This window comes from Eptatretus burgeri, chromosome 1 (genome assembly GCF_056783735.1).
Source record: "Eptatretus burgeri isolate ZD-2024b chromosome 1, Ebu_testis_v1, whole genome shotgun sequence".
In the NCBI taxonomy this organism is placed as follows: Eukaryota; Metazoa; Chordata; class Myxini; order Myxiniformes; family Myxinidae; genus Eptatretus; species Eptatretus burgeri.
The window spans coordinates 40,145,106-40,172,605 of record NC_140961.1 but is presented as its reverse complement, the minus strand read 5'-3'; the positions used below and the strand labels follow the sequence as shown (position 1 = coordinate 40,172,605).

Here is a 27,500-nt window from a genome sequence, read left to right as displayed (position 1 = left end):
AAAGCACTTTTATAATGCTTATCCTCATTCAAGATTATCATTCCAACATTCGCTCGCTCGCAAATTCACCATTGTCCAACAACGCTGTCTCAACCACAGTTCAACCACAACAAGACTACAACCACCTCCATGCCACAACACTTCAACCGTGTTCCTGCACCTTAACACCAACAGCCATCATCTCAATTTTCTCGCTCCCCATCCACTCACACTTTTAACCACAAGACCGCTTCAACCACAAGATCGTTTCAACCATGACGCCATTTCAACGACAGTGCCTCAACACCGCAACCACTTCGACCACATGCGTGCCATCACTACTCCAGCCACCATCTCACGCTGCTCGAGGACGCCATTTTCTCCACGCTCGCATCGCCACCACCAATATGCCTCGCTGCCCGTTAGCGCAAACCTGTGCTAACCCCCACCCCACCCCCCCCATCCCTTCCTGTCATGAACGACCCCCCGGTTGTCCATCATGCCATCCACACTTTTCCCGGGCATTTGTGCCATGAACGGGGAACGATAAACGTCAGCCCCATGTTAAGTTGGGAGCTCATGGCACCTCCCGAGAGTGAATGATGACATTTTCAGACCAACATGCTTGCAGAGAGGGTGACATCATGTGGAGGTTCATCTTGGCCAATGGGCATGCTGCACCAGCACCACAATTGGCGGTGAATCCCAGCAACTATGTCCAGAAGAGGCGGGGCATCACCCCTGACTTCTGCTGGACTCCACCCCTCCCGAGACGCTTAAAAGAAGACTGGGATCATAAAATCATACGTTTTAAAATCTGGGTGTTAACGGAGCCGTTAGTCAGAAGCGCGAATGTGCAGCATTTGATTTGCCTTGGAATGGAGAGGGAGACAGAGAGGAACGGTGGCACAAGACGGTGAGGGGCACTGGGGCGAGCCGGGCGAGCGGGTCCGTTCCAGACAATAAGGGCCAACAGTATTACTCCTCCTCCAGTACATGGAAGTGACAGGCTCATCAGTTCTCACTTGTTGAGTAAAGAGGTCGCCAAAGCCTCGCCCTGCTCTTTTCTTTCTCTCTATCTACCCTTCTGTGTGATGATCCTGATAGCGCCTGTTATGTTAGTCCTGTAAGTCTGTATAAGCTAGATTGGTTCGGGTTGACTCTGCTCTTTGTCTTTTCACTTTTTCCCCCACTGTATGTCTTTTGCCGCACTCCCCACACAAATGAATATCTTGCCTCTGCTGTATGGAGACTTGTGAATAAATTCTTGTCTTCACTGTGTCACATGCTTTTCCTTGCTCTCCACTTTGTGAATAAACCCCTGATGATTGTTCATCTATACCTGCTTGTAGCATATTTTCCTTCATTAGTCCAGCACAGTCTGCATTATTGTTAGACGGGAAGTTTTTCCGATGTGATTTGCTCTCGTTGGCCAGTGTTTACCCACGGTTCTCTCTCGGCCATACTTGAATAGATAGACGGGTATGTACTGAGGTCACGGACCTTGATTTATCAAGTCAGCTTACCAACAGGTAAACGATGTCAGATGGGGAACCCTGTTAGAGTTGACAAGTTAATTGACGTTCATGGTTGCTTAGCAACCAGCCAGACCACAGAGTAATGCATGGCACATCGGCCTACAGAGCCGGGTGTTTGGGAGGAACCCGAGTGCTTCTCATCATGGTAATTCCTGAACCACGGATCCACAACAGAATTATAATCTATTATAACTTCTTGTCAGACAGAGAACAAGGCGATGAAGAGCTATGTGATGTGACTGGAGTATTATGCTGTTGCCTACATGAAGCGATAACCGCACAGCCTTCCATAATGTTGTTGTTGTTGTTGTTGTGGAATAACCCCAGTCAGTACTGCATAAACTGGCCCAGAGCATGGCGACAGCCAACTGATCCTGCAGAAGCAGCCCAAAGATCCCCCACAATTGAGACACCATGCTGCTGCCAGTGCAGAGCAAAGACCATGCAGTTTTAGACTGAGACAAAGATGGAAAGAGAGAGGGCCACCCCCTCGCGAACCCTTCCCATGCTCTGCACACCTTGGGCCTTGCAGCCTGTAGATATGCCTCAACAGCTGAGCCTTCAAGTTTGGCTGCATCCCAGCCTAACCTGACATTCATATAGTTTACCCACATAATTTTTTTTTACCACAATACCACTAGTCTCTTCCCTTTATAAGGGGTGAGGTCCAACGGTGCCAAGCTTCTGCCCTGCCCATGATACTCCTCCACCTCTCCCCTGTCATCAGCCAACTCTCTCCACTCTCCGATATCCCCAACATTATTGATATCATTCCTCACTCAATCTCCCAATCTCAATCACGATCCACCTCTTTCCTCCCACCTTGCACCCTCAACCTACCCACTCGCTTTGCCATTCTCTTTTCCTCCATCCACACCAAGTGTCCAACCCGCTTCAGCCGGCTTTTTAGCAACGTACTCGTCAAGCTCATCTGCACACCAATCTCCTCCCTCAGTTCATTCACCCTCCTTTTGTCCACCCTCATCACTCCAGCAATCCTCCTGACCCAGTTGTTCTCACTGACCTGCAACCTTCATTGTTACCTCTTTGTCAGTGCCACTGTTTTAAGACCATAAAGGTGGGTCGATGTCATGTAACAACCAAAACTTTCCCTCTCAATTACCTTGATATCCTTCTGTCTGATAATTATATTCTGTCAAAAACAAATTCAAAATCGGTGCAAAAAATTGACGTTACAGAAGTTTCATACTCACCCTCTTATTCCATGTACTATTAAGCCAATACAAGGTAATCCCTGCTGTACATTAAAAAAAAGTCCTCCATGTAGACGCCTCTCAAAATAATTTACGAGATGATAACGTCATTGGCTCCAGATTGGGAAAAAGAGTAAAACAAGTCAGAAAAAAACTGAAAAAACATTAATCCCCCCCCCCAAAACAACCAAACAAGAGTGACAAGGTAGGAATGACACCACAAATCAACACCACAATCCTTCTATGGATTGCCATCACATATTGAGACATTTTTCTGTCTCAATGCTACAACAAAGAAAATGCACAATTTCACCAACCCACACTACAAATGTACAACGACCTGCAACATAGACATCTTCACACAATTGTTACTATTTTACCAAAAACAAAAATGTCAAAAGTTGTTGTCACAGCAATCCGTAAAGGATTGTGGTTCCTTCCTTGTTTGGTCATTTTTGGGGATTCCATCCATACATTTATTATTTTTTTTTTATAAAATGTTTTTCTGACTTGTTTATCTTTTGTTACAGATCTGGTCAACAGGGTAAAATGGGGAATAGTTTTTGAATAGTTATTTCATAGTACATGTTAGCATAAGTGTAATGTAATTCCCGCAAGAGAAAATGTCTTGAGCACGTGTTTTGAGAGTCCTCATCTTCCCCACCCCACTTGGTTAAATATAAGCCTGTCTTCCCTCCACCCACCACCCCCTTACAATCTTAAACTTCCCCCATCATTCATCTATCCCCTGTGTAACTTCCCACAGCAATCAGTGGCACACAACAATGTAGCAAAGGTGGGGCAAAGGCACGGGGTTAGAAAATCACAAAAAACCATGCACTTCATCTCTCCTTGGTTGCTGGCTCTCTTGCTTCTCTCAATTCTAGGTCCCTGCGACCGGTTGGTTGTGGTTTGGGTTTGTGGTGCACTTGTGGTTCATATGGAGCTGGTGCATGGAGAGCATTGTTGGACCTGAGAACAAGCTCCGCACCAGACCACAGCACACCGAACGAGATCCCAATGGCCGATCGGGTCGAGATTGGGCACCCACCCAAACAGGGCCCTGACCGTGAGTAGGGCTGATGCCACACATTTCTTTGTGTCTCATCATCTCTCCTATCAGTTTCCTCCTCCCCGAGTGATTGAGTTAAGTGATTATTTGTATAAGCTGTCATGGTTCCAGAAGTGTGTGGACATAATTTATTTATAATTGCGCCAAATTCACCCAGCGGACGTAATCATTTTGTCCCGTCCTCTTAAAAAAAAAAAAAAAAACTGGCATGCCCGTTACAATATAAATGAAATATATGTTTTGATCTATAATCAAATCTCTCTATCTCTCTCTCTCTCTCTCTCTCTCTCTCTCTCTCTGTCTCTGTCTCTCTCTCTGTCTCTGTCTCTGTCTCTGTCTCTGTCTCTGTCTCTGTCTCTCTCTTTGTCTCTGTCTCTGTCTCTGTCTCTCTCTCTCTCTCTCTCTCTCTCTCTCTCTCTCTCTCTCTCTCTCTCTCTCTCTCTCTCTCTCTCTCTCTCTCTCTCTCTCTCTCTCTCTCCCTCTCTCTCCCTCTCTCTCCCTCTCTCTCCCTCTCTCTCCTGCTCTCTCCCTCTCTCTCCCTCTCTCTCCCTCTCTCTCCCTCTCTCTCCCTCTCTCTCCCTCTCTCTCCATCTCTCTCCATCTCTCTGTCTCTCTATCCCTCTCTCTGTCTCTGTCTGTCTCTCCCTCTCTCTCCCTCTCTCTCCCTCTCTCTCCCTCTCTCTCTCCCTCTCTCCGTCTCTCTCTCTCTCCCTCTCTCTCTCTCTCCCTCTCTCTCTCCCTCTGTCTGTCTCTGTCTCTCTCTCCCTCTGTCTCTCTCTGTCTCACTCTCTCTCCCTCTGTCTGTCTCTGGCTGTCCCTGTCTCTCCCTCACTCTCTCTGTCTGTCTGTCTCTGTCTCTGTCTGTCTCTCTCTCTCCCTCTCTCTCTCTCTCTCTCTCTCTCTCTCTCTCTCTCTCTCTCTCTCTCTCTCTCTCTCTCTCTCTCTCTCTCTCTCTCTCTCTCTCTCTCTCTCTCTCTCTCTCTCTCTCTGTCTCTGTCTCTGTCTCTGTCTCTGTCTCTGTCTCTGTCTCTGTCTCTCTCTCTGTCTCTCTCTGTCTCTCTCTGTCTCTCTCTGTCTCTCTCTGTCTCTCTCTCTCTCTCTCTCGGTATGTTTAGTGCAATTCTCTTTTTCATACAAACGGAGGTCAAACTGCTAATTGACAAAATCTTGCCTAAAAGGAAATGCAATGAAAGTCGCACCTTCAAAAATCATTTGTTCCCACTTATAAATTCATCACATTCATGTTCATATTGACCTCATTTTTCTTATTAACCAGGATTTAAGGCTCATGGAAGAGCTTATACACATATATCTCACAGGACAAGGACATCAGAAGACTCCATTGTTATTTCACATGAATTACAAGAACACAAGGAGATGATGAACAAATCAACACAGTACGTGGGATTTGAGCCCGGGATCTCGGTGTCACAAGTCATGTTATCAGATGGGAATGTCAAACAGGCCAACTTTCCTCTTTTAGCATAGGAATTTGTACAACACATCACATGATCTTTTGCTGGCTTGTTACCTCCGCCACCGAAGGTGAAGTAGGTGATGTTTTCACCCCTTTATGTCTGTTTGTCTGTCTATGTGCAGGATATCTCAATAAGTTGTCGATGGAACCGGATGTAATTGTGTGGGGAGACGTTGCGTGTGTGACAAGGAAGAATCGATTCGATTTTGGTGAAGATCTGGATCCAGATCCGACGGCTAGAATTTTTAAAGTGATTCTTCACCATTGAGAGATAGGGCCAAAAACGAGAAAGTACTGTCGCATGATATTTCAAAAATGTATTGGGCCAGATATGTTCTACAGGATCATGCATTACGTGGTGGAGGTATGCGCTTTTGCATGAAATGAACTAAAGTCGGGGGATTGGTATAATGTAATCATTGTAGTTGTAACTTCTAATCAAGAGGACAAATTACTCCTTTGAAAAATCATATAACACATGATTTTGAATGCACCTGGTGTTCGAGAGAGAAAGCATTTGTTTCTCAAATTAAAATTGAATGGGAAATTATTAATTACCACTCTGCTACAATTATATAGATGTAACCTGTCTTGGTCACTCTTTCACACACTCAATGCTATTTAATAACTTCGAGTAGTGCACATTTATCCAAGTCATACTTTTTAACCTTTCCATTCACCCTCAAGTTCATTGGAAATCTTTATCTGTCCTTTGACTCATACCTTCCCACAGCAGATGCAAGCGGACCAGCCAGCCCTGACGACTGAGGCCCGGCATGGAGTCCCGGACATGCCAGGAACGTGGTGGGAGGAAGCTCCGAGAGTACCCGGCCAGTGAACGTGCCAGGCCCTGCACACTCAGCCCGGCTGGCAGAGCCCTCGAATGCTCTGAGCCAAGACCAGAGCGGCAGGGCACGGCAGTCGCAGGCCCAGGCATTGCCACCCAGCCTGAGGTAGCGCAGCGATCCGAGATGACGGAGCGTACTGCCAGATATCTCGGCAAGATGGTTGTCAAAAAGAAATAACGAGGCGAGTTGTGGAGAATTCGCAAACAGTGCGCCACGCAGGGAGCGCAGTCGGTTGTCATGGAGGAGGAGAGTGTCCAGTCGAGGCACGCCAGAGAACGAACGAGGTGCAAGGCCAACAAGGTGGTTGCTATGCAGGAATAGATGTGTGAGGCTTGGCAGGCCCAGGAAGACATCATCCTGGTGAACAGATAACGTATGGTGATTAGTGAGAATGGGTTATAGCAAGAATGGTAATCAATTAAATGGTGGGACTGCAGAGAAAAGATGTTCGGTCAGTTATTTTGGAGGCAGTGGAATCCCTCAATGCAATGTCCACAGCGGTTGTCATGTTGGACCATTCAATTCAGGATAACATGGACAATGACAATCCAAGTTATGCTACTACATCTCCCTTCCTCCACTTTGTCCCCTCCTATTTTGTTGAGAAGTCCAAATTCCCCAAGCAAAAATTCCACAGCACAAACTATAGTATACGAGAGTACAACTCTCATTTACTATAGTTGGTAACGGGACGAACTACAGCAGTCTGGAGAGAATTTTTGCCTGGGAAGCTGCACGGCAGTTCAGAAGGTTGGACGAAAATGCACCGATATTAATAAGTCGGCCTCGTACAATAATACCACTTAAGGTGAGACGACATGTGCTTGCACCGAAAAATAAAACAAGCGAGAGCAAAGAGGCCGTCTACTTGTTAGATTATACAACTATGGCACAATTTTAACGCATCCCCTTTCCGCACATCCTTAAACCTCACCCCGTATGCTCTGTACATGCCCCTTCTCTTTCTCTGCACCTTACTTTGTCCTAAGCATCTAATTCCCTTCCCTCCCTCACTCCTCCTACATTCCCCTCTCCTGCTTGCTCTTTACCCAACATCCTCCTTTCTCTCTCTCCTCTCCATTTTGACTCGTTTTCAATTTAGGATTGTGCCCCCCGCCCGCCCCCACCCGCAAAACCCCTCAAAGTGAACAAGATAGACAAATGGTACCAAACAAGTGGCCGTTAAAGTAAAAACACCACTTATGGTTCGACAGTTTAACAATGCCATTATCGAGTGAAGTCGCCAGAGAAGAACATTTGGTTGTGGATTAGCCTTTCTAATTCAAAGCTTAATTTGTTTTGGGAGCATGGGAGCATAAGATGATTAAAGACACCTTTGTTGTGTTCGAGTCCTGGCATTCCAGTTTATTTATACCGGCTCAAATCAAATTATTTTCCGATGGAGGGAGACGTGCTGTGCTAATATTCGGCAACTTGTTATTTGCATGCTGATAGAGTGGTGCTCGGCGATGGGTGGTGGTTGCCAAGGGCCTGGCGGTTCGGTGCTGATGCCCCACCTGAAGGTACCTCAGTTCATTGTGCTGAAGATATAGGTACTGCAGTTTGTTTAGACCGAGGAAAACTCCGTCTGGAAGTTCCTGCATGATAAAAGGCGATAAAGGGTCAGACTTTGTAGGCTTTGTTAACAATTTAGATATCGGGTAGCCTATCACAGCATTCCACATCCGGTCAAAGCTCAAATAAAAATTAAGAAATCGTAACATCTGTTAGGCATTCAATGAGTTTGTGGAACAAGATCGAGTACTCGGTGATTCTAGAAATTCCACCCGATTGATTTTTTTTCCAATAACAAGTCTCTGTCTTCGAAACGTTGGACGTCTACAAGTACAGGACAGTACGTGTAATCAGCAAAGAAAATAAAAAAATTCTTATGAATTATGTACACTTATTGAAAAAATGAAAACGAAATTTCCAGGAAGACTGTATCTCAATCAAAGTACTTTTTGAATGCCCCAGGTAACATTCTGCAAACCTGATATACAGGTAGAGAACAAAAAAATTGGGAACACCTGGGTAAATGAGGAACACCCAGCCAATGGCTTCCATACAGGTGTGGCCCATGTGTTGATTAAGCAAATAACATCCCAGCATGCTTCGGGTCATGTATAAGAATGCTGCCCAGACCTGGTTGTCTGTAGTTATGGCTAGCGTGGCTGCAAGAGGAGACCCCTTCTCCCAATGCCCCCATCCACAGAGCACGTGTGGTCGCCCATTGGTTTGATGACCATGGCACTGTTGTTATCCACATGTCATGGCTTTCTCAGTCACCAGATCTGAACCCAATCGAGCATTTACGGGATATTTTGGAACGACCCCTGAGACGGTGTTTTCCACCTCCATCAAACAGGTGTGAATTGATTGATTTTTCTCATGGAATAATGGTGCCGCATCCGTCCTGCAGAATTACAGACACTGGCGGACTCTATGCCACGGCGCATACAGGCCGAGCCGGCCAATCATGGTGGGTCAACACTCTTAAGTTACGTTACATTGGCGTCTCCATTTTTTTGTTCACCCCCTGCAGACAGGAACTCATCTCTAATTAATTATCCCTTCCCTGTTACCTGGGAGGAAGGGGTGTGGTGGTGGGATAATGTTGCATAATTTCAAAAGGCATTAATTGGAACCACTCAAAAGATGTTGATTATTTCCTTGTTATCTCACTCCTAATCCACAGAAACACTGCCTCACCTGCAGGCCACAGCGGTACAGATGCAGCGAATGCAGCGCACGTAGGCCTGAGAATGCACCAGGGGGGATCCATCTCAGACTCGGGTTTGCACCAAGGTCGAGTTCCAAGAGCCGGGAATATGCCTCAAAAGCACTTGGCTCGATGATGGTGAGGTTATTTGAAAACAGGAGTAGGCTTGTCGCGGCTGAGTGCACCACATTGGTCCTATGGCCGAGCGTGGTTATGGCATTGTTCTGGAGCAGGAGACGTGAGGCATGTGGAGGGATAGTTGTTGGGAAGGTCTGTAGGCCTCGTGTTTGGCAGTTAAGGGTTGCCGGATGACCGTAGCACGCACAGGACGGAGGGCATACGGACGTTCGCGATTGATCGGATGGTAAAGCATAGCGTGGCTGACGAGGAAGGATTCCCAATGGTTGTGCCTTATCAAAAGGGTGTACCTTACCTGAAGCATGGTAGAAAACAGGTGCGGTGGGTGGAAATAGGGTGGAAAACAAACGAGTAAAAATTTTGCTCTTTCTGGCAGGGGGTGATAGAGCATTATTGAAACCGGAAACTTCTGCAGATGTTGTTGCAGGTAAGAAGCAAGAAAGGTCAGTGCCATTGGTCAGATGTTGCAAAGAACTTTGACGCCTAATCGCAGTGGTGTGTTGAAAGGTCATGGCATATGTACAAGGAGAAGTGGCTCCATTTGTCATCAAAGAAGAAGAGGATCCTTTTTGAACAATTGGCAAAGAAGCCTCACTTGAAGGGACAAATGGAGCCCAAGGTGGAACATCAGCATTCACGGTCGATGACTGCAGTCTATGTTTATGAATAACGACATTTGTGTTCATTTTTGACAATGGATTTCTCAGCTGAATATCCTTCTTGCTTGAAGGTCGTGACAAAGCTCGAGGTATAACTGTCACACGTGTTGGTGTTGATACTGCGGCGTTCACGGGCAAGATTTCACCTGTCGCCATGTACGGCGGAGCAACAGGAGATGCAGTGGCGTGTGGAACATGCATAACCGTCCTTGATGTCACTTTGTTTGAAGGTCGTGATGAACGCCGAGGTACGATGACTGGCTTTGGTGGTGGTGACATTGGTACGGGCTGGATGTCCACTGGCAGGTCAGCGTGGCTGGAACTCAGGGAGGCTGAGGAGCTAGGCCAGAGGGGCAAAGCCGTGAGGAAGATGAAGCTTGTCAAGGCTGAAAGATATGGAGAGAGAGGAACAGCTGTTGAAGTTAAATACCAAACACGAGTTTAAATTTTAATTACAACACAGTGTACAACTCTATGAAATTAGAGCCGATTGGACTAAATTATAGATGCATATTGAGCAAATTGCAATGCAACAGCTCAACGAGATCGGTCATGGTTCGCTGACAAAGCAACACGATGCGATATTATATAAACAGTGTGTACCACAAGTTTCAGCCACTAGGTCTCATCAGGGGGGGAAATTAATCACAACAGGGATGATTTCCCCTCGTATGAGCTTTAAATCATAGGAGTCGTTCAATTTACAAGTCCAGGTAACCGTGATGTACCTTCGGGGTGACACGGGTATCAGCGTCGTTTTGTCTGCAAGGGATTTGCCTGTTGGTGCGATCAGTCGAGGGAATTTTGCTAGTTTGGATTCCCCCGTGCATAATTTTTGCCAATAAGAGGTGAGAGTAATTTTGACCTGGCCAGGTAAACGGGGCCGTGGCGTCAATAGCATTTCGACACCACGTTCGAGTCCACAACACCATGGCAACAAAACTCTCGCATCCTATTTCTCACAATGAAGATGCTCCATTATCTCATGAGATCCAACAGAAAGCTGATGAGAATCTTGTAAGAATTGGTCGAGTGGAGTTTAAATTTCCGCACACTACTTTACAGCATCGGCTGGGTGGAGCGTGCGGCGGAGACCAAACACCTTGTTTGAATGAAAATATTACCTTGGAATGTCCAGTGCGATGAATTGTACCACATCATGTAAAATTATACACAAACCTGGCCAATCATAATCGCGCAAATTCCGATGCATAATAATAATACTTAATAATAACAACACGAGTAAAAGCGTTGTATTTCATCCGATATACACCAATTGACTGGTTGAAGCTCGAAGGTATCGCAATGCAGAGTGCGCCGCCTTATGCACCCTGAGTGTACCATTGGAACCCCATAGAATGCATTAATAAAATATCGAATGCACCGAGGCACGCTGCACAACGACAACTCGCATAATGCAATGGGCCATCATGCGCACGACAGCGAAAGCGAAAATACCTGCCATGATGCCGGATCGAAGATCTGGGAAGAAGGGATATATGGGGAGGGGAGGAATGGAGGGGACAGGGATGGAGAGGGAGTCAGAAATTGCGCAAGAAGCTAGAGAACTGGAAAGAGACACTGAGAGTAATGAGGATTGGGAGGGGTTTGGAGGGAATGGTGGATGATTCGGAGGAGAAGGGGGGGGGGCAGTGTTAAAGGTGAAGGGGTGGGAAATGTGGAAGATAGATTTTGAGAAGGGGGGGTGGGAGATTGAAATTAATGATGAAAAATAGAGACCTTGGTGGGAAAAGGGGGATTGGGGGGATGAATATTCGAAATCAGGGGAGAGGGAGGATATGTTACGGAGACCGAGATTATAGGAGCAGAAGGGTCGAGGGAGGAGTGAGTGGGAGGGTTTCCGAGAGGGATGGATTGGAGGGACGACCGCAGGATAAACAGGCGGAGAGAGGGACATGGAGTGACAGGATCTGGGGACAGACTGGATCGAAGGGGAGAGAAAGAGCATCAAAGCGAATGCGGATTAAACGGACGCTCCGGAGTCCCGACCGATTACCCTTCATCCAGACTCGTTTGCTCTTCTCAATTCATTCCTTTGTATTATTCATTCACTTGAGGTTTATTGAACTCGTTCAATTTGCTCATTCATTCATAACTCGTACATTCTAGCATTTGTTCTTCTACATTTTCTCGGATCAATTGATTTATTTGATTTTGTTCTCCATTCTGCTCACGTTTTCCATCATGCTGCGTGCACAGTGTGCTATTCATGTGCTTATCTCTCTCTCTCTCTCTTTCTCGTCGTTCTTAGATTAATTCATTGTACGTCGGTTATTGTCTGCACAAACCACGCAGCGTCAATAGTGAAGGTGGACAGACAATAGGACTCTTAGAGACTGACATGGAAGGTGGATTATGCACAAGGACATGTTTACATATGGACCATGCATAAAGAGGTTAAAATGTTGTGTAAATATAGATGGATGTCTTGCTGTCAATCCTCAACTCTCCACGGCTTTAGAACATCAATTTAACATGAATCCATCGCAGTGAACTGAAATATAATTCTCTCTCTCTCTCTCTCTCTCTCTCTCTCTCTCTCTCTCTCTCTCTCTCTCTCTCTCTCTCTCTCTCTCTCTCTCTCTCTCTCTCTCTCTCTCTCTCTCTCTCTCTCTCTCTCTCTCTCTCTCTCTCTCTCTCTCTCTCTCTCTCTCTCTCTCTCTCTCTCTCTCTCTCTCTCTCTCTCTCTCTCTCTCTCTCTCTCTCTGCCTCTCCCTCTCTCTGCCTCTCCCTCTCTCTGCCTCTCTCTCTCCTACCTACATTACCCAATCCACCATCTTCCATCATCCACCCCAACGACAAAAAGGTGCAAATTGGATTTGAAATTAGGCACAGAGAGGGGGGAGTGAGTGAGAAAGAGAGTGGGGGAATGGGGAACTTGGGGGGGGGGTGAGAGATAGAGAGAGATCTGAAGAATTCCTTCAGCTTATTGAGTGCCTGGTTCAATGGCGCTCCCAATCATCAGCTGGGCATCGTCCTTAAATGAGGTTTTGACCTTTCAATCTGAGAACCTCTCAGAACAGTGGGTCCACAACCTTAAATGTGTCCACCTGTCCAATCATCAGCTGGGCATCGTCCTTCAATAAGGTTTTGACCTTTCAATCCTAGAACCTCTCAGAATGGTGGATCCACAACCTTAAATGTGTCCACCTATTCAATCATCAGCGAGGAACCATCCATCAATGAGGTTTTGAACTTTCAATCCAAGAATCTCTCAGAAAGGTGGGCCCACAACCTTAAATGTATTCACCAGTCATCCCATAATGGAGGGAGAGAGTTAAAAGCAAAAATAATTTGGTGGATTTACCACCAATGGAAAAAAAAGATAGCTTAAATGGTATACTTGATGATAAAATATAAACCATACATTGAGAGAGATCTGAAAAATTCCTTCAGCTTACTGACTGCCAAATTCAACTGCCATCCGGATCATCTGCTGGACAGTCCATCGCAGAGGCTTCACCCTTCATACTCATAAGCCCCCTGAACAGTGGGTCCACAACAGAGGTTGTGTCCAACCCAATCAGGGAAGAAAGAAAGAGAGAATGATATCCTGAAGCACCACCCAAATGGGCCAGCATACAATGGGTACGCAGATTTTCTCACGTTCACAAACATGAGCACCACTCCACAGTGCTTTTCTTTAATTATTTTATTTAAATCTGAATGGCTCACTTCGTTAACGGATAAAAATGAAATGTCAGAAAAACTGTCAAAGCCAAAACACCATAAGTGCAAGGTTGCTGAAAGCACAAAAAGACCCTCACTGACAAAGACATAAGGTCTTGCTAAAAATAGAAGTAAAAATACAATGAAGTCAGGGAAAAAAACAACAAGCTCAAATGAGCTAAGATCCTCGTCTTCTTAATGATGACGTCATAAAAACGAATATGACATAATTGTGATGTATCAGGCTTGCGATAAATTATCTGTGCTAATGCCCGGCTTGATTCCCGCAAACAAAATTCAAACAGCTTGCCCAGTTTCGGAGATAATGGTATAGGCGATTTGCATTCGTGGCGATATTATGACGTCAACTTTTTTTCTCTCAGAAGAATTTCCAAAATCGGAGATGGTTACTGCCTGCGCGAGGGCTTTCTGCATATGCATGGCAAGTTTCACGAAGATCCGATGAAAACTCTGGGTTGTGAAACAAAAAATGTCAAAAAAAATAGGAATGACGTCATGAAAATTGATATGACGTCATAATGATGTCTCATATGTGCGGTAATTCATCTCTGCTAATGCCCCGTTCGATTCCCGCAAACAGAATTCAAAAAGCTTGCCTAGTTTCGGAGATAATTTTTTAGGCGATTTCCATTAGCGGAGATATTTTGACGTCATAACTTTTTTTTCTAGGAGGAATTTTCAAAATCGGAGATGGTTACTGTCTGCGCAGGGTATTTTTACATATATATGCCAAGTTTCAGGAAGTTTCGATGAAAACTGTAGGCTGTGAAACAAAAAAGTCCACAAGAAGAAGAAGCAGAAGAACAACGTGAGTAAGACTTAGAGATCCTCCACGAGGATCTAAAAATTAAAAAGAGGCAAAAAAAAAAAACATGGAGAAGACAGCTCATAAAAGATGCAGTGTTTTACAGTTCCTGCAAATCAGTGGTTTCATTCGTGGATCAACCACTCCCAAGGAAGGTGAAAAGGGACCGGAGAAAGCCGCAACCAAAATGAATGATCAATTCAGCAAGAGATCTCCATAGGGCATCACCAGGGCCAACAGAGAAGAGATTGCGTTAATTGTGGATACACTCTAGCCGGATGAAAAGGTCATCCGGCTTTCCGATTCAAGACTTGCTCAATCCGAGCCTATCTCAAGCATTTGAAAGCCAATTTGTACCTTGATGTTGGCAGAACATCTTTCAAGATATAAAAGGCATTAAGTTGCTTTCATCATTCCTATCAACACTCAGGATTGGACTCTTGCCTCTTCATTATGTCCTTTTATATGGTCCTGAGTGGCAGATTCCTTCCGTTGGAGAACAATACCCCCGAGTGAGACGGTGCAGCCGGTGTTTTCGGCACAATTAAATTAATGACAAAATGACATATTTTTCACGATATGAACAACATACCAACTGTATATGAACAACATGTTCAAAAAAAGCAAATGTTTATCAAAAAAATTGTTTTTGTGGAGTTCACCTGATCCCTTCGTGCCTTGCGCTGATTCCTTCTCGCCTACTTTGGTTCTAGTTATTGATTTGTCGATTTTTCCCTTCCCCTCTGATCGATTGCTCCACGTTTTTTTTGTTTATAAAAATTGACTTTGTTAAATAGGTGTTTTTTTTTTTTTGTCTTTCATGCCTACCTCCATCCTGATTTGCTCTGTTCTTTCTTGTATTTCCACTGCTTCCTCTCCCAGCCCATTTCTATCCTATATCAACTCAACATCCTAAACATCCTATTATTTATCAGCCAAAGCTCCGACACGATGAGACATATAGGACACCCCAAGGGAGCCTATTAGGCAGACTCTTGCTCCCCAAAACATTCCACCTCACACTTCAATCATTCCTTCCCCCCCCCTTCCTTTTTTCACCACTCATTAAATTCCCATCCTTCTCCAAGGTTCAAAATCTATATTGCGGCGATTTCACCTAGAATTTCTCTGGTTGTTCAGCATGGTTGCTTAGTATCCTAGGATCCTGAGTGTAAACCCGAGCCGTGCCATAATATCACCAGAGGAGTTGACAGCCTGTCATCCTTTCGAAGTTGGCAAAATGAGTCCTCGTTTGCTGGGGGTAAGACATAAATAACAGTTAGTCTGGGGATAGCAGTGGTGCGCACCCTTGCCCAAGTGGTAGACATCAGCAAAAGGAGCCTTCAGGTCGCGTCTGACTTCGGTTGACAACTTACTTTACTTATTCACGGAAATATAAATTTCACCTTTATTTGATGGAATAACCTGAAGTTGCTCACGACCTTGGACTTCCGATACATTGTGAAGTTTCCTGCAAGTCGAAGAGTTCCAGATAAACAGAATTCCTCAGGCAAACCACATATTCGCAGCACATACAGAATGCATATTTCCCTCGAGAAAACCTTAGGGATTCAAATTGAGTGCTTTAGCCGGTACACATCTCTGACTCATGTCGTGATTTTCATCTCATCTTATGGACAAGAGTTGCTGTTGTTTCATCTGTAGCCTGTGGCTGCTCGTTGTATCATTTTCTTGAAGCACAGGTGTGCCGCTGATGCAGTACCCCCTCTTTCCAGTAAGTTGGTACCCATGTTGCCGACGTTGGAAGGATAACAGGCTGAGTCAACTCGCCTGGTGTTCCTTTAATACTACAACAGAGAATTCTTTCAGCTTATTGAGTGCCTGGTTCTCTCAGAAAAAAAGGACATCCGACACCTGTCAAATGGAGCTACCCAGGAGTTAATCTGGGGATTAAATAGATGACAGCTTAAATAGATTATAAGCCTGGTGTTGGCTTAGTGGTTAGGGTGGTGGCTTGGGATCCCAGTGTCCTGAGTTCAAGCCCCATTGGCTGCTGAATTAACACCAGGGGGTTGACTCAGCCTGTCATCCTTCCGAGGTCGGCGAAATGAGTACCAGTGTACTGGTCCCGGTGTATGCCCCGGTTAGAATAGGTGTACCATATCCCTGTGTGTCGTAAGAGGCGACCAGGGTTGGCATCAGGAAGGGCATCGGGCCATAAAACATTGCCTCAAGAAAAAGCCCAACCCCTGCACAGCAGGGAAAAATGGCTGTAAAAACGGTCACAGCTTAAATAGATTCCCATTGTAGTTTCTCACTAACAACCATCAGGTCTACCCCAATGCCACTGCAAGGAGGCGCTGAGCCGACCCTTGTCCCAATCCCACAAGGAGATGGAGCGGGGAACTCCATCTCTCCCTCAAGACACTGGCACCAAGTTCAGGCCTGGCCCAGACCACTGCACGGGTCTTGAGGCTGCAAAGGTGCTCCAAGATCCGGAAGATCGTTTCTTGGGGATAAACTCCCCTAGCCGATTTGCACCAGGTCCAGAGACGTTGGAGCTGCCTTGCGATATGCCCTGTGATGGTTTCTGGCAAAATTCGCCAGCTCTTCATGGGATCTGCACCCATAATTAGGGTGTAGTCCATGGCCCAGCAGGTCATCATTCGATCTCTGAGATTGTCTGGCATCCCCAGGAAGCAGGGAACTGAACCACCGAAGGGAGTGCGGGTTGGATGCATGATCAAATAGGAGTCGGGAACCCATTGGCTGAGTCTGACTCCACCATGGCCCTCCACCCCCCACCATCCACCACCAGCCAGGACTGGGACTAGCAGGCCAAATTGGCATCCCATTGGAAGCCATACACAAGCGAAGCCCAAGCTCACCTGGTTTGGCGGCTCGCGACGCATCCAGCCTTTAGTGAGGCCAGGCCACCACAAGGCACGAGCCCAAAGCCACCCAATTAGTGAAGAGCATATGGGGGTAAACCATGGGATCTGGACGATGAGGCCAGTCCAGGGTGAACCACCAGGAGCACTTTATAGATTGGCACAATGCATTCGGGGTACTGGGTTATGAGGTCCCAGGTCGTGGGCCTGAGTACAACCCACCAAGGGAGGTCTTTACTATGCTCCAGTAGTCAGAGCCTAGTGCTGACCAACCCCTTCAGGGTTAAGACTCGGGCCCATTGGTCGAAGGACACCGCATGCTGGCGCACCTCCACACACTGAGACCGTTGAGGGCAGCTCTTGCTCTCACAGCTCCGACCATTCCAGTTTGATGTTAAATCTGGTCTGTTGTGCTTTGCAGGGTACCTCTGGGATGCTGGCCATTGGCTCCCATCACAACAATATAACCACAACGAGAAAACCTCTAACAGCCACTTTAATCATGAAGCTAACACCAGGCTATGGACAAGAGTACCATTGAGATATTTCATGTGTGTATGGAAAAATCACCCCCCCCCCACCTTTCCCCCCCACAGCCACAGCCATTTTAAACAGGAGCATTCACAGTCATCGCAGTTGCATGGTGTTTCACTGCCGACCCACGGCCCAAGTTAACAGCCAGAAGCAGAGACCTTCTGGGTCCTTACCCACCTGGTGGCATGACCGGTCTTGAAGAACTGCCACTGTAAGAATATTGTCACGTTCAAGCCGATTAATACCAGCCTGGAGGAATAGCCGAACGGTTTTAACTTGGAGGTGAGCAGCTGAGATTCTTGATGATTATGGCATGAGTGGGAAGAATGCCGCTAAGGGTGCTTTACCAGAACATGGGTTTATCATTGAACCCACAATGAACAAACAAACACAAGGAAATTCAACAACAACAAGTTAATAAAAATAAATCAAGGGTGATAATGAAAATAATTCAAAGCATGAGGAAATGAAAAAAATGAAGTAAACTAAATCCTAATTTGAGATGTCTCCACTCAGTCAAAAAAAACAGACAAGGGGAAAGATATAAATAAAAGAAAATCCCCCCTTTCTGCCGGCACTCAGCTTTGTTTCAAGACATGTCCTCCTGGAGCCTGGTGTCATCGAACCACGTCACCACCGTGCAAGAAAACGCCCCAAAATGGCACCAATTCACTCTTCGTGGCCATGTACGTGATGTCAAAGTTTGCGGTGGTCTTCAACGTCAGGAGCCCACAAATCGCGTCCAGTTTCCTCTCACGATCGAGACCACCACACCACTCCCACCAAATTCCAGGTGCAAAAGCAAAGGGAAGGGCTTCAGAGAGACTGCGAGAATCGGGAAGCTTTCTTGTCGAGCTGAGAAGAGGCAAGACCCTGGCACTTTTCTTCCAACCGCCCTCCTTGTCTCTCGAGAACCTTCTTCTCTCTGACATGACCCCCTGACCTATCATAATCCTTGGGGGCGTGGTCTCCCGGTAACGATTCCTGGGAGGCAGGGTTTTGTCTGCTTGGAAACGTTTGGGTTCTGTTGGCATTGTTATTGTTCTTTTTTGTTATTGTTCTTTTAACAATGTGGTTCTGTTATTACCGGACTTGTAAATGCAAAAATGTAGGAAAAGGTCGCGGGAGCAATCACATACTGGGAGAACAAGCCTTAAACCCTACCTCGTTAACACAACACCACCCCCTGCATGATGACACGTAACAATCTTAAGCTCCCACTTTTCCCTAATGAAATTACATTGAGATGTCTCCTACCCGTCCACGGACCATGCTATACTATACAATCCTATCTTTACTCTGGGATTCCTCCATCGACCCCCATAAACGTAACAATATGTTTGACTGCTTTGATGTCTGACAGGATAGTTCAAAGGTAGCACACTAGAATTTGAGCAGTCTAGTCTCGGTTTGATTCCTGACCTAACTAAAAACTGTTATCCAGGTGTTTTACAGGCAGGGTATTGTATCGCTGAGTGCGCCATCACTTGGACTCTGAGAGGGACATTTAGTTGAGGGTACATCTGCATTCATGGGAGGACGCTAAAGATTTCCCATGGTGTATTTTGATGAAGAGTGGATGAATTATCTCTGGCACCTATTGCTAAGTTCAAAATTCCAGCTCTAATTAGCAGGGACGATGCGTCTGCAGAATAGCTGCACCCAGTGCCGTATATAAAGAGAGTCTGGCCAACTATTGTCTCGATCATGCTGCGCTCTGATTGGTCAATACCCGGTCACGTGCGTTACTGGCGCCATCTTGCAGACCAACTCAACATGAGTGAATTTTGGAGTGAAATTAGAATTGTTGTCGCCATCTTTTCACGTTTTCTCGTCAAATTTTGACTTTTTTGATGACACAATGGTGTGCTGTGTGGCAGTGGGGTGTTCTGTGCATCCCGGGCAAGGCGTGAAAATGCACCGCTTCCCCAGGGACCCGGAAAGACGTCGCCGTTGGGCCGCAAATGTGAAAAGGGAGAACCGGACTCCACACGACAATGCCTACCTTTGTGCGGTAAGTAGCGGCGGTTTGCAGTTCCCATCCGACGTCGGATTGGAGTATCTAGGTTAAAGTCAGATTGAATGAATGTCTGTCGGATCGGATCAGATCGGAGCGCTGAAACAGCTCGGAATCCGAAAGAATGAGACGTAATCCGAGGCCGAAATTTCACTAATGCGTAAGTAGTCAACACCAGATTTGCAATATATCCGATCCGATACACACCACTCGCCGGAAGTAACTTTCTCACATTGGTTTTATCCATATTAGGTGAGGAAATAGTGTTTGCAGTTTTCCCGTAAAATTCAATCCCTTCAACTGACGACGGTCGTCAAGTGGAACAAGATGCACTGACAACGTAGCTGGATGACTGCAGCTGCTCATGGTTTTTCATTTCTAATCTTTATCTGATGTATATTTCCCCAGGATTCCCGGCATACGTTTCTCTGGAAATCGTTCCTACATTTTGACCGGGAATCTCAGGAATTTCCCGTCCCTGGGTTCTCGACTGCAAATCGTATTTGGAAACTTTCATTGACTTCGAACTGACTGTCAACATGTACTTCAATTTTCCGTTTTTACCCCTCAGCCCAAATTGGCTAAGGGGAATTGTCGTCATAGGCGTTGTCCGGGCGTCCATCCGTCTGTAAACTTTTGGTTTCCGTCGATTTCGGAGAGAACGCCTTGTCCGATTAAATCCATTTTCGCAGGGTATGTTGGGGTTGAGTCGAGGAAGGTTCCTTTCGAAAATGGGCGCACTGAGATTTTCAATGTGGCCTCCATGGCAGCCATCTTGAAATTGGTTTCCGTCGATTTCGAGGAGAACGCCTTGTCTGATTAAATCCATTTTTGCAGTGTGTGTTGGGGCTGGGTAGAGGAAGGTTCCTTTCGATAATGAGTGCGATGCGATATCCAATATGGCGGCTAGGGCAGCCATCTTGAATTTGGTTTCTGGACAATCACTTGAGAACGGCTTGACAGATTGATTTTATTTTCATGGGGGTATAATGGGGGTGGTTAGAGGAAGGTTCCTTTCGATATACAGCACAATCTGATATCCAATATGGCGGCTAGGGCAGCCATCTTGAATTTGGCGGGCGTCCAGGCGTCCGTCCGTCTGTCAACTTTTGGTTTCCGTCAACTTCGAGGAGAACGCCTTGTCCGATGAAATCCACTTTTGCAGGGTGTGTTGGGGTTGAGTAGAGGAAGGTTCCTTTCGAAAATGGGCGCGCTGCGATTTTCAATGTGGCCTCCATGGCAGCCATCTTAAAATTGGTTTCCGTTGATTTCGAGGAGAACGCCTTGTCCGATTAAATCCATTTTTGCAGGGTGTGTTGGGGTTGATTAGAGGAAGGTTCCTTTCGAAAATGGGCGTGCTGCGACTTTCAATATGGCTACCAACTTTAAATTGGTTTGCGTCAAGGGGCTGAGGGGTTACGCCGCTTTGCGGTGCTATTTTTTTGTTTTTTTCAGAAGCATTTCGATAACAGTCAGTATGAAAACAGGAGGGTTGATGGTTCAAGACCACTCAAGCACAATGCCGTCCCTACTGTCTTCCCGCATATTGTGCCTGTCATGAAAAGGGAGCTGAGAAAACGACCCCATGACGAGACCACACCACAGAAGGAGCCCATCCCAGATCACACATACGCAAAACAAGACATGCCTGTGAATGACGACGACAACCAAGATGTCCAACTCGTTGACCTTGCCTCCGATGCCTCTGTAACGCCGGCTGAAACCGACCAGGGTCCTGACTACGATGCCAAGATCGCAGCAGTGGAGGCGAAAGTGGTCTCTCTCGAGTGGCGGTTACATGAGGCACAGTGGGACAAACGCAAACAAGCCAGGGAGCTCGTCACTCTAAAGGCAAATGTCCAGAAAGTTTTCAACCTCGATCAGATCAATAAGCTGTCTTGTCTCAGCACAAGGGGTACTCAGTGGTCAGCAGAAACCTACAAAAGGCTCTGCAACTCCGCTTTGCATGTGGCAGTACCGGCTACGAAGTCCTGTTGTCGCAACACCAGCCGCTGCCATCGCTTCGTTCGTTACGACGGAAGATGGAGGTTATTGCGATGGAACCTGGGATTCTTTATAAAGTGTTCGACTTCCTCCAGCTGAAGGTTGCGACGATGAAGCAACCGGAGCGTGAGTGCTGCCTAACGCTGGATGAAATGACAATTGACGTGGGATTGCAGTTCGACAGATCATCCAGTAGTTTGCGTGGAAATGTAACTTTGCCAGGACATGGTGGTGCTGCAACTCATGCCCTCGTATTCATGCTGGTTGGCATCACCTCCAGATGGAAGCAAACAATTGCCTATCATTTTACGGGCAATTCGGTGAAAGGAGCCTACTTCCAGCCACTTGTGACTGAAATCATACAACGGGCTCATGTCATTGGGCTCCACCTCAACGCAGTCACATGTGACATGGGTAGTGTCAATCGAGCAATGTTCAGGAACTTCGGACTGGTTAGTTCAAAGCACGCAGTGACAGTCAATCAAATTCCCCACCCATGCGCTGACAGCAGGTTCGTACACTTCATGTATGACATACCGTACCTGATCAAGAATGTCAAGGCGGGTCTGGTGAATGGGAACGAATTCAAGCTCGGTGCTGATATCGTCTCCAGGCATGATCTGCCTTCAAATATCGTCAGCCTGGGGGCAATCAAGGAACTGGTGACATTTCAGGTCAATGACGATCTGAAACTAACGCCCCATCTCGGCATGGAAATGGTGTCGAACACCGCCCATTTCGACAAAATGAAAGTAGGAAAGGCATTGAATTTTTTTCAGTAAGTCGGTCAGTGCTGGGCTGCACTACCTGGTGGAAAACAAAGGTTTTGACAACGCGTTGCTAACGACTGCCTGGTTTTTGGACTTTATGAACACCTGGTTCGACCTGATGTCCAGCTGTCACCCTGCCCAGTAAAGCGAATACGTGTGCTTACGAGAAGGCGATCCGGCACCTTGAAGAGACGCTGGTGGTATTCGGAGGGATAGAATGTTGAAAATCGTGGAAGCCGTGGCAATCCGGTGTCATATTATCGACCTCGTCTGTGCTCGACATTCAGAGAGAACTGCTGGCCAGGGGACACCACTTTGTGCTCACATCCAGACTCGCGCAGGATTGCCTCGAGAACCTGTTTGGGTGCGTCCGATTCAAGAATCCTGTCCCAAACGCGCTGGAATTCCGACAGGCTCTGAAGCTCATAACGGTGGCGCAATTTCTGAAGTGTCCCACGTCCGGTAATTATCTCGAGGATGACCGGTCATTTTTAGCGGATTTCCTCGACACTCCGAAAGAGAAACCGGCAACACCAGACAAATGTGACGAGGACACATTCAGCTATTTGATTGGAGAGCTGCCTCCTGATCCTCTCAGCAAAGCCCAAGAGAGTAGCTTGTATTACCTGGCTGGCTACTGCATCTCCTCAGTCTCCAAATCCTGGACACATTGCACCACTTGCCTGGAAGCCACGGAGGACCGCCGAAAGTCTCTCTCGCAGGGCAGTCGTGAGGTGATAACAAGACTGGAGGAGTACAAAGAAGGCGCTTTGACTCATTGCAGTGAGGAGGCTTTCAAGCTCTTCAGAGAAGGAGAGAAGCAGAGAAGCAGTTCAGGATGGTGCATGACCAGTTGAATGGGCAGAACCTGGTTGAAAAACTTGTCCGTCATCTGTCAGCTTTCTCAGTTGATATTCCCGACTGCCACGATCTGAAAATGAAGCTACTGACGAAGTTTTTCACTGTGCGTCTGTACATCTATTCCAAAGCGCAAAATTCGATCCGTGTCAGCCAGGCAAACGTTGGTACTGCCAGTCAACTCGGCAGCAAGAGCGCGGCAATGAGAGCATGTGTGAAAAAAATTAAGTTGAACTGAGCTTGGTGTCAGTTGTTCATATTAACCCCTTCAGGACGGGAGGCGGCCATAACCGCCTGGGGGTTATAGCCACCTCCCGTCCTGAAGGGGTTAAGTCATATGGAGAAGAACCGAAGATGGTTTTGACTTTTAACCCCTTCTAGACGGGTGACGGCTATAACCGCTATTGCTATAGCAGTTATAGCCGTCTACCGTCCTGGCCATCTATAGCAGTCTACCGTACTTTTTAGTTTTGGCGTTTTATGAATCTTGTACTCTGTAATTCTGGGTCATGTTTCTTTTAATTCATCCTGAGGAGCTCTCCGAACCATGGTTGGCTTTGCTGAACTGGTCAATTTTGCGCTAGATTTCTAGCCTCTGTGGTTTGTGCGATACACAGGCTTCCACAGATTCAGGCAAGAAATCTTGTACAGTCAAGAAATAGATTAGTCCGTCCTCAGTATGGGACTTGCGGTATGATGCCACCTCAGTTCTTTTTGGGTGGGTTTATCAGCATCCAGAATACACCATCTTGTAGAGCGACTTATTTTCGAGAAAAGCTCAAAATTTGAAGTCGAAACTCCCATTACTTTTTGTGTAAGAAGGAAAATGCCCGTTCATACCGCGCCGCGCGTATGCTCCCGCATAGCCAGCATCACGCTGGCTGGGATGCAATATGGCGCCTGCCTAGCCAGTTGGCCAGACTCTCTTCATATACGGCATTGGCTGCACCAAGGAGATGATGCAACCAGCTGGGAAGATCCATTAATGAATCCCGGTGCAATGTGCATTCGCCCAAGACGGTCTCCTAGTCCCAACGATGTGACCCAAATGTACTCAGGAACCAAACGTTGGTCGTACCGCTTTTCACGAAACATGTGGTTTTCTTCCTTTGAACGTCTCATCTCAACCTCAATTAAACCTCGATTATCAAATTTTTTTTTCTGTAAGACCAGATTTGTTCATCTTTAAATCAAGGCCTTGCTTTCCTATCTGCACAGTCCCACAAACCTCTTTATGAGAATCCCATACCCTTAATAACAGCATGGCACTTCACTTATTGCCTGATCATATTTCTACCTTTGTCTCCCTCACAATAGAATGAGAGGAATTCAAGAGTCAAGCTTTAGCTACCTTAAATCCCTCTGACAGTGCCTTCAATGGGAGACAGTTTGATACCTGTACCGTACTAGAATGGTCCTCGTAGAGTCCATAGTCTCACCTCGCATGTTCATTCTGACCAAAAATAGCATTGTTAACTGAACACGCTACAATTATGGCCCACTGCTATTAGGCCCATAGACCCGTATCATCCATGCATCCGATCATGTCACATAGTTTCTTGGCATGGGTTATGAACGTCATAAATTTAATTCTTCGTTCACATCCGGTCATAGATCAGATATAAGAAGTTTCCGATTTTTCAGATAAAGATTTCAATTCAACCAATTGTGACTGGATCACCACTTCACCGATGATGTCATCGCTATCACCCAATATATCCCATGAGTAGTTGACATACGCCAAGTTTCAATTTTTTTACAATGAGCGGTTTCGGAGAAAATGATGTCCAATTTTTTTTTCTTTATGAGAATCTAATATGGCTGTCATACCATGTGACCTACGAAATCATAAATTTAATTCTTCACTCGCATCGAGTCATAGATCAGACAAATGAAGAGTTTCAGATTTTTGGATAAGGATTGAATTCAACTAATTATAGCCGGAATACCACTTCACCAATTACATCGTCATTATCGCCATATATACCCCATGGGGATTTGATAACATATGCCAAGTTTCCTTTTTTTTGTTGAGTGGTTTTGGAGAAGATTAAGTCCAAATTTTTCCTTTAATCCAATATGACTGCGTACCATGTAACCTATAGTATTACGTCAGAGTTAGCAATAAAATATTCTCCACGAGGAGTGCCTCCTATGTTTAAGGTTTCGCATCGATCGGACAAGTGGTTGCAGAGAAAAACATTTTTGCATAGGGATTTCGGCTGGAATGCCACTTCACCGATGACGTCATCGTTATTACCAATATACCCCATGGGGAGTTGATGACACATATGCCAAGTTTTAACTTTTTTCGTTGAGCGGTTTCAGCGAAAATTACGTCCAAATTTTTTTCTTTTAATCCAATATCGCTGCCGTACCATCTGACCCATGATGTCAGAGTTAGGAATAAAATATTCTCCATGGGGAGTCCCTCCTATTGGCCAAGCGGTTGCAGAAAAAAACCTTTTTTGAAACAAAACTATGAGGCCCGGCGAGGAGGAGTGATGTAAGCGACATTTTTTTAATGATATGATGATGATCGGCTCAGATGATGGGGGAAGGGTTAAAATAGTGCTATATTGCATTAACTCCAAAAATGGCCGATGTGGCCCTTGCATCACTCCTCGCGGTGCCTCATATATGCATGCAGGCGCGCGCGCGCGTGCGCGCGCACACACACACACACACACACACACACACACACACACTCATTGCAATTCTCTCGCATCCCCTTCAGGGCGAGACTCACAAGGTACGAGTTGGTGTGAGAGGAGGATGAGAGATATGTAATGTCATTTGTTCAACCCAAGTGTTACTTCTCCTCTCTATTGTTTCTACTTTTCCCCCCGAGCTATTTCCCAAGTAGCCACAGAAGGCTTGGCTTTCAAACCTCCTGCTATGTGATGAGCCTCAGCCCCCCCCCAACCAACCAACCTCCCTACCCCTCTCCTCCAAACTGCTGTCTGTCTTACAAAATAAGCTTCATACATTCTTCCCACAATCTCTTAACACTCAACTCCTTTACTACTGGAACTCTCTCTTCAGGGGTAAAGAACCACTTGTTACATTTTCCCCTTCTGCGGTGCCAGGTACCTACTTTTCTTAGCATTCAACTTTATTCTGCGCCATAGATGCTCCTTTCCTGAAGTTTATTCAACCCAGTTCGAGTCGTATCCTCTGACTATTCCATCAGGTTTTAGTCATCCATTATTATTCGCCCTCTTTCAATGGTAGCACTGGTTGCTCTCCTGTTGTTACCATTCCCACTTCCCCTACCAACAGAAAATGCTGGATGAATGAACATCTCTAATGCCACAATAAATCAAACTGGACAAATTGTGCAGCCCCTTGCAATGCCCTTTTTTTCCAGTCTTTGCCTCCACGACGTATATTTAGATGTAAAGCACATGATACATTTATCAAAATGATACATCAGCAGCTATGTCACGTCACTGGGAACCAAAAATATTTCCACTGCAGTCCGTACCAGATTCCCTCGGACTGAAACCGTCTGCATTACATGGATTTGGCCACACACAAGAATACGAACAATCACACACACACACACACACACAAGAATTTTGGTGCAGGAGGCTAATCATGTCTGCACTGCACCAACTCCAATATCTATCACCCATTCACACACAAGCTACCTACAAGTGCTGTCAATATCCCAACACCCATCGATCTCCAATAGATATAGGTACCGATATCAAATTCCAATTTATACCGATCCACCTCCTCGACTGCCACTTACCCTTTCCAGGGAGACCATTCCATGCATTAACCACTTTCCGACTGAATGACCCCTTTGCCTTAATACTGTTCGAACTTTCATCTTCTTTACCCTCATGCTATGACCTCTGATCCTACCACTTCTTTTTGGTTGTAATGTAATCTCCTAATTTCTATCCAAAAAAATCATCAATCTTCATCCGATTAACCTGAAAGTTAAACAGCAATTGCACAGTTGCGTCACTGAATTTGGAAACCAGATACTTTTGAGGTCAAAAGGTCAAAGGTCAACTCGAGGTCAAACTTCTAAAATCACCTATTTCAATCTGAAAAATAATTACTTTTCACCCAATTGACCTGAGCTTTGATGAAGATTGGCAATTTTAAACTGAATGAAATGGACAATTTGATGTATCCATGGGGGACCTTTGGAGAGGAGGTGGATTTTGCAAGTATCGTGCCCTGCACTATGTCTTTTTCTTGTTATTCTGTCTGATTGTGTGCAGGATATCTCAAAAAGTTGTCGACGGATTCAGATGAAATTTGGTGGGCAGGTTGGGTGTGTGA

The 27,500-nt window shown here is 45.9% G+C and overlaps 2 protein-coding genes and 1 long non-coding RNA gene across 3 annotated transcripts in view; 2 read left to right on the top strand and 1 right to left on the bottom strand.

The window, feature by feature from the left end:
- Nucleotides 1-6,152, top strand: part of LOC147034313 (uncharacterized) — a 22,219-nt gene extending 16,067 nt beyond the window's left edge. The window contains exons 2-3 of the mRNA XM_085880504.1: nt 3,619-3,800; nt 6,014-6,152. Of these exons, the coding sequence (XP_085736630.1) occupies nt 3,619-3,800; nt 6,014-6,048 (217 nt within the window). The 3' untranslated portion in view covers nt 6,049-6,152. The remainder of the gene's footprint in view (nt 1-3,618; nt 3,801-6,013) is intronic.
- Nucleotides 1-11,713, bottom strand: part of LOC147034312 (uncharacterized) — a 105,248-nt gene extending 93,535 nt beyond the window's left edge. Inside the window, exons 1-4 of the mRNA XM_085880471.1 lie at nt 11,106-11,713; nt 8,841-10,033; nt 7,646-7,726; nt 6,004-6,485 (exon numbers count right to left, since the gene is read on the bottom strand). Of these exons, the coding sequence (XP_085736597.1) occupies nt 6,004-6,485; nt 7,646-7,726; nt 8,841-10,033; nt 11,106-11,616 (2,267 nt within the window). The 5' untranslated portion in view covers nt 11,617-11,713. The remainder of the gene's footprint in view (nt 1-6,003; nt 6,486-7,645; nt 7,727-8,840; nt 10,034-11,105) is intronic.
- LOC147034311 (uncharacterized) overlaps nt 8,868-27,500 on the top strand; it is a 48,279-nt gene continuing 29,646 nt past the window's right edge. The window contains exons 1-2 of the long non-coding RNA XR_015057995.1: nt 8,868-8,988; nt 19,430-19,563. This is a non-coding gene — a long non-coding RNA (uncharacterized LOC147034311). The remainder of the gene's footprint in view (nt 8,989-19,429; nt 19,564-27,500) is intronic.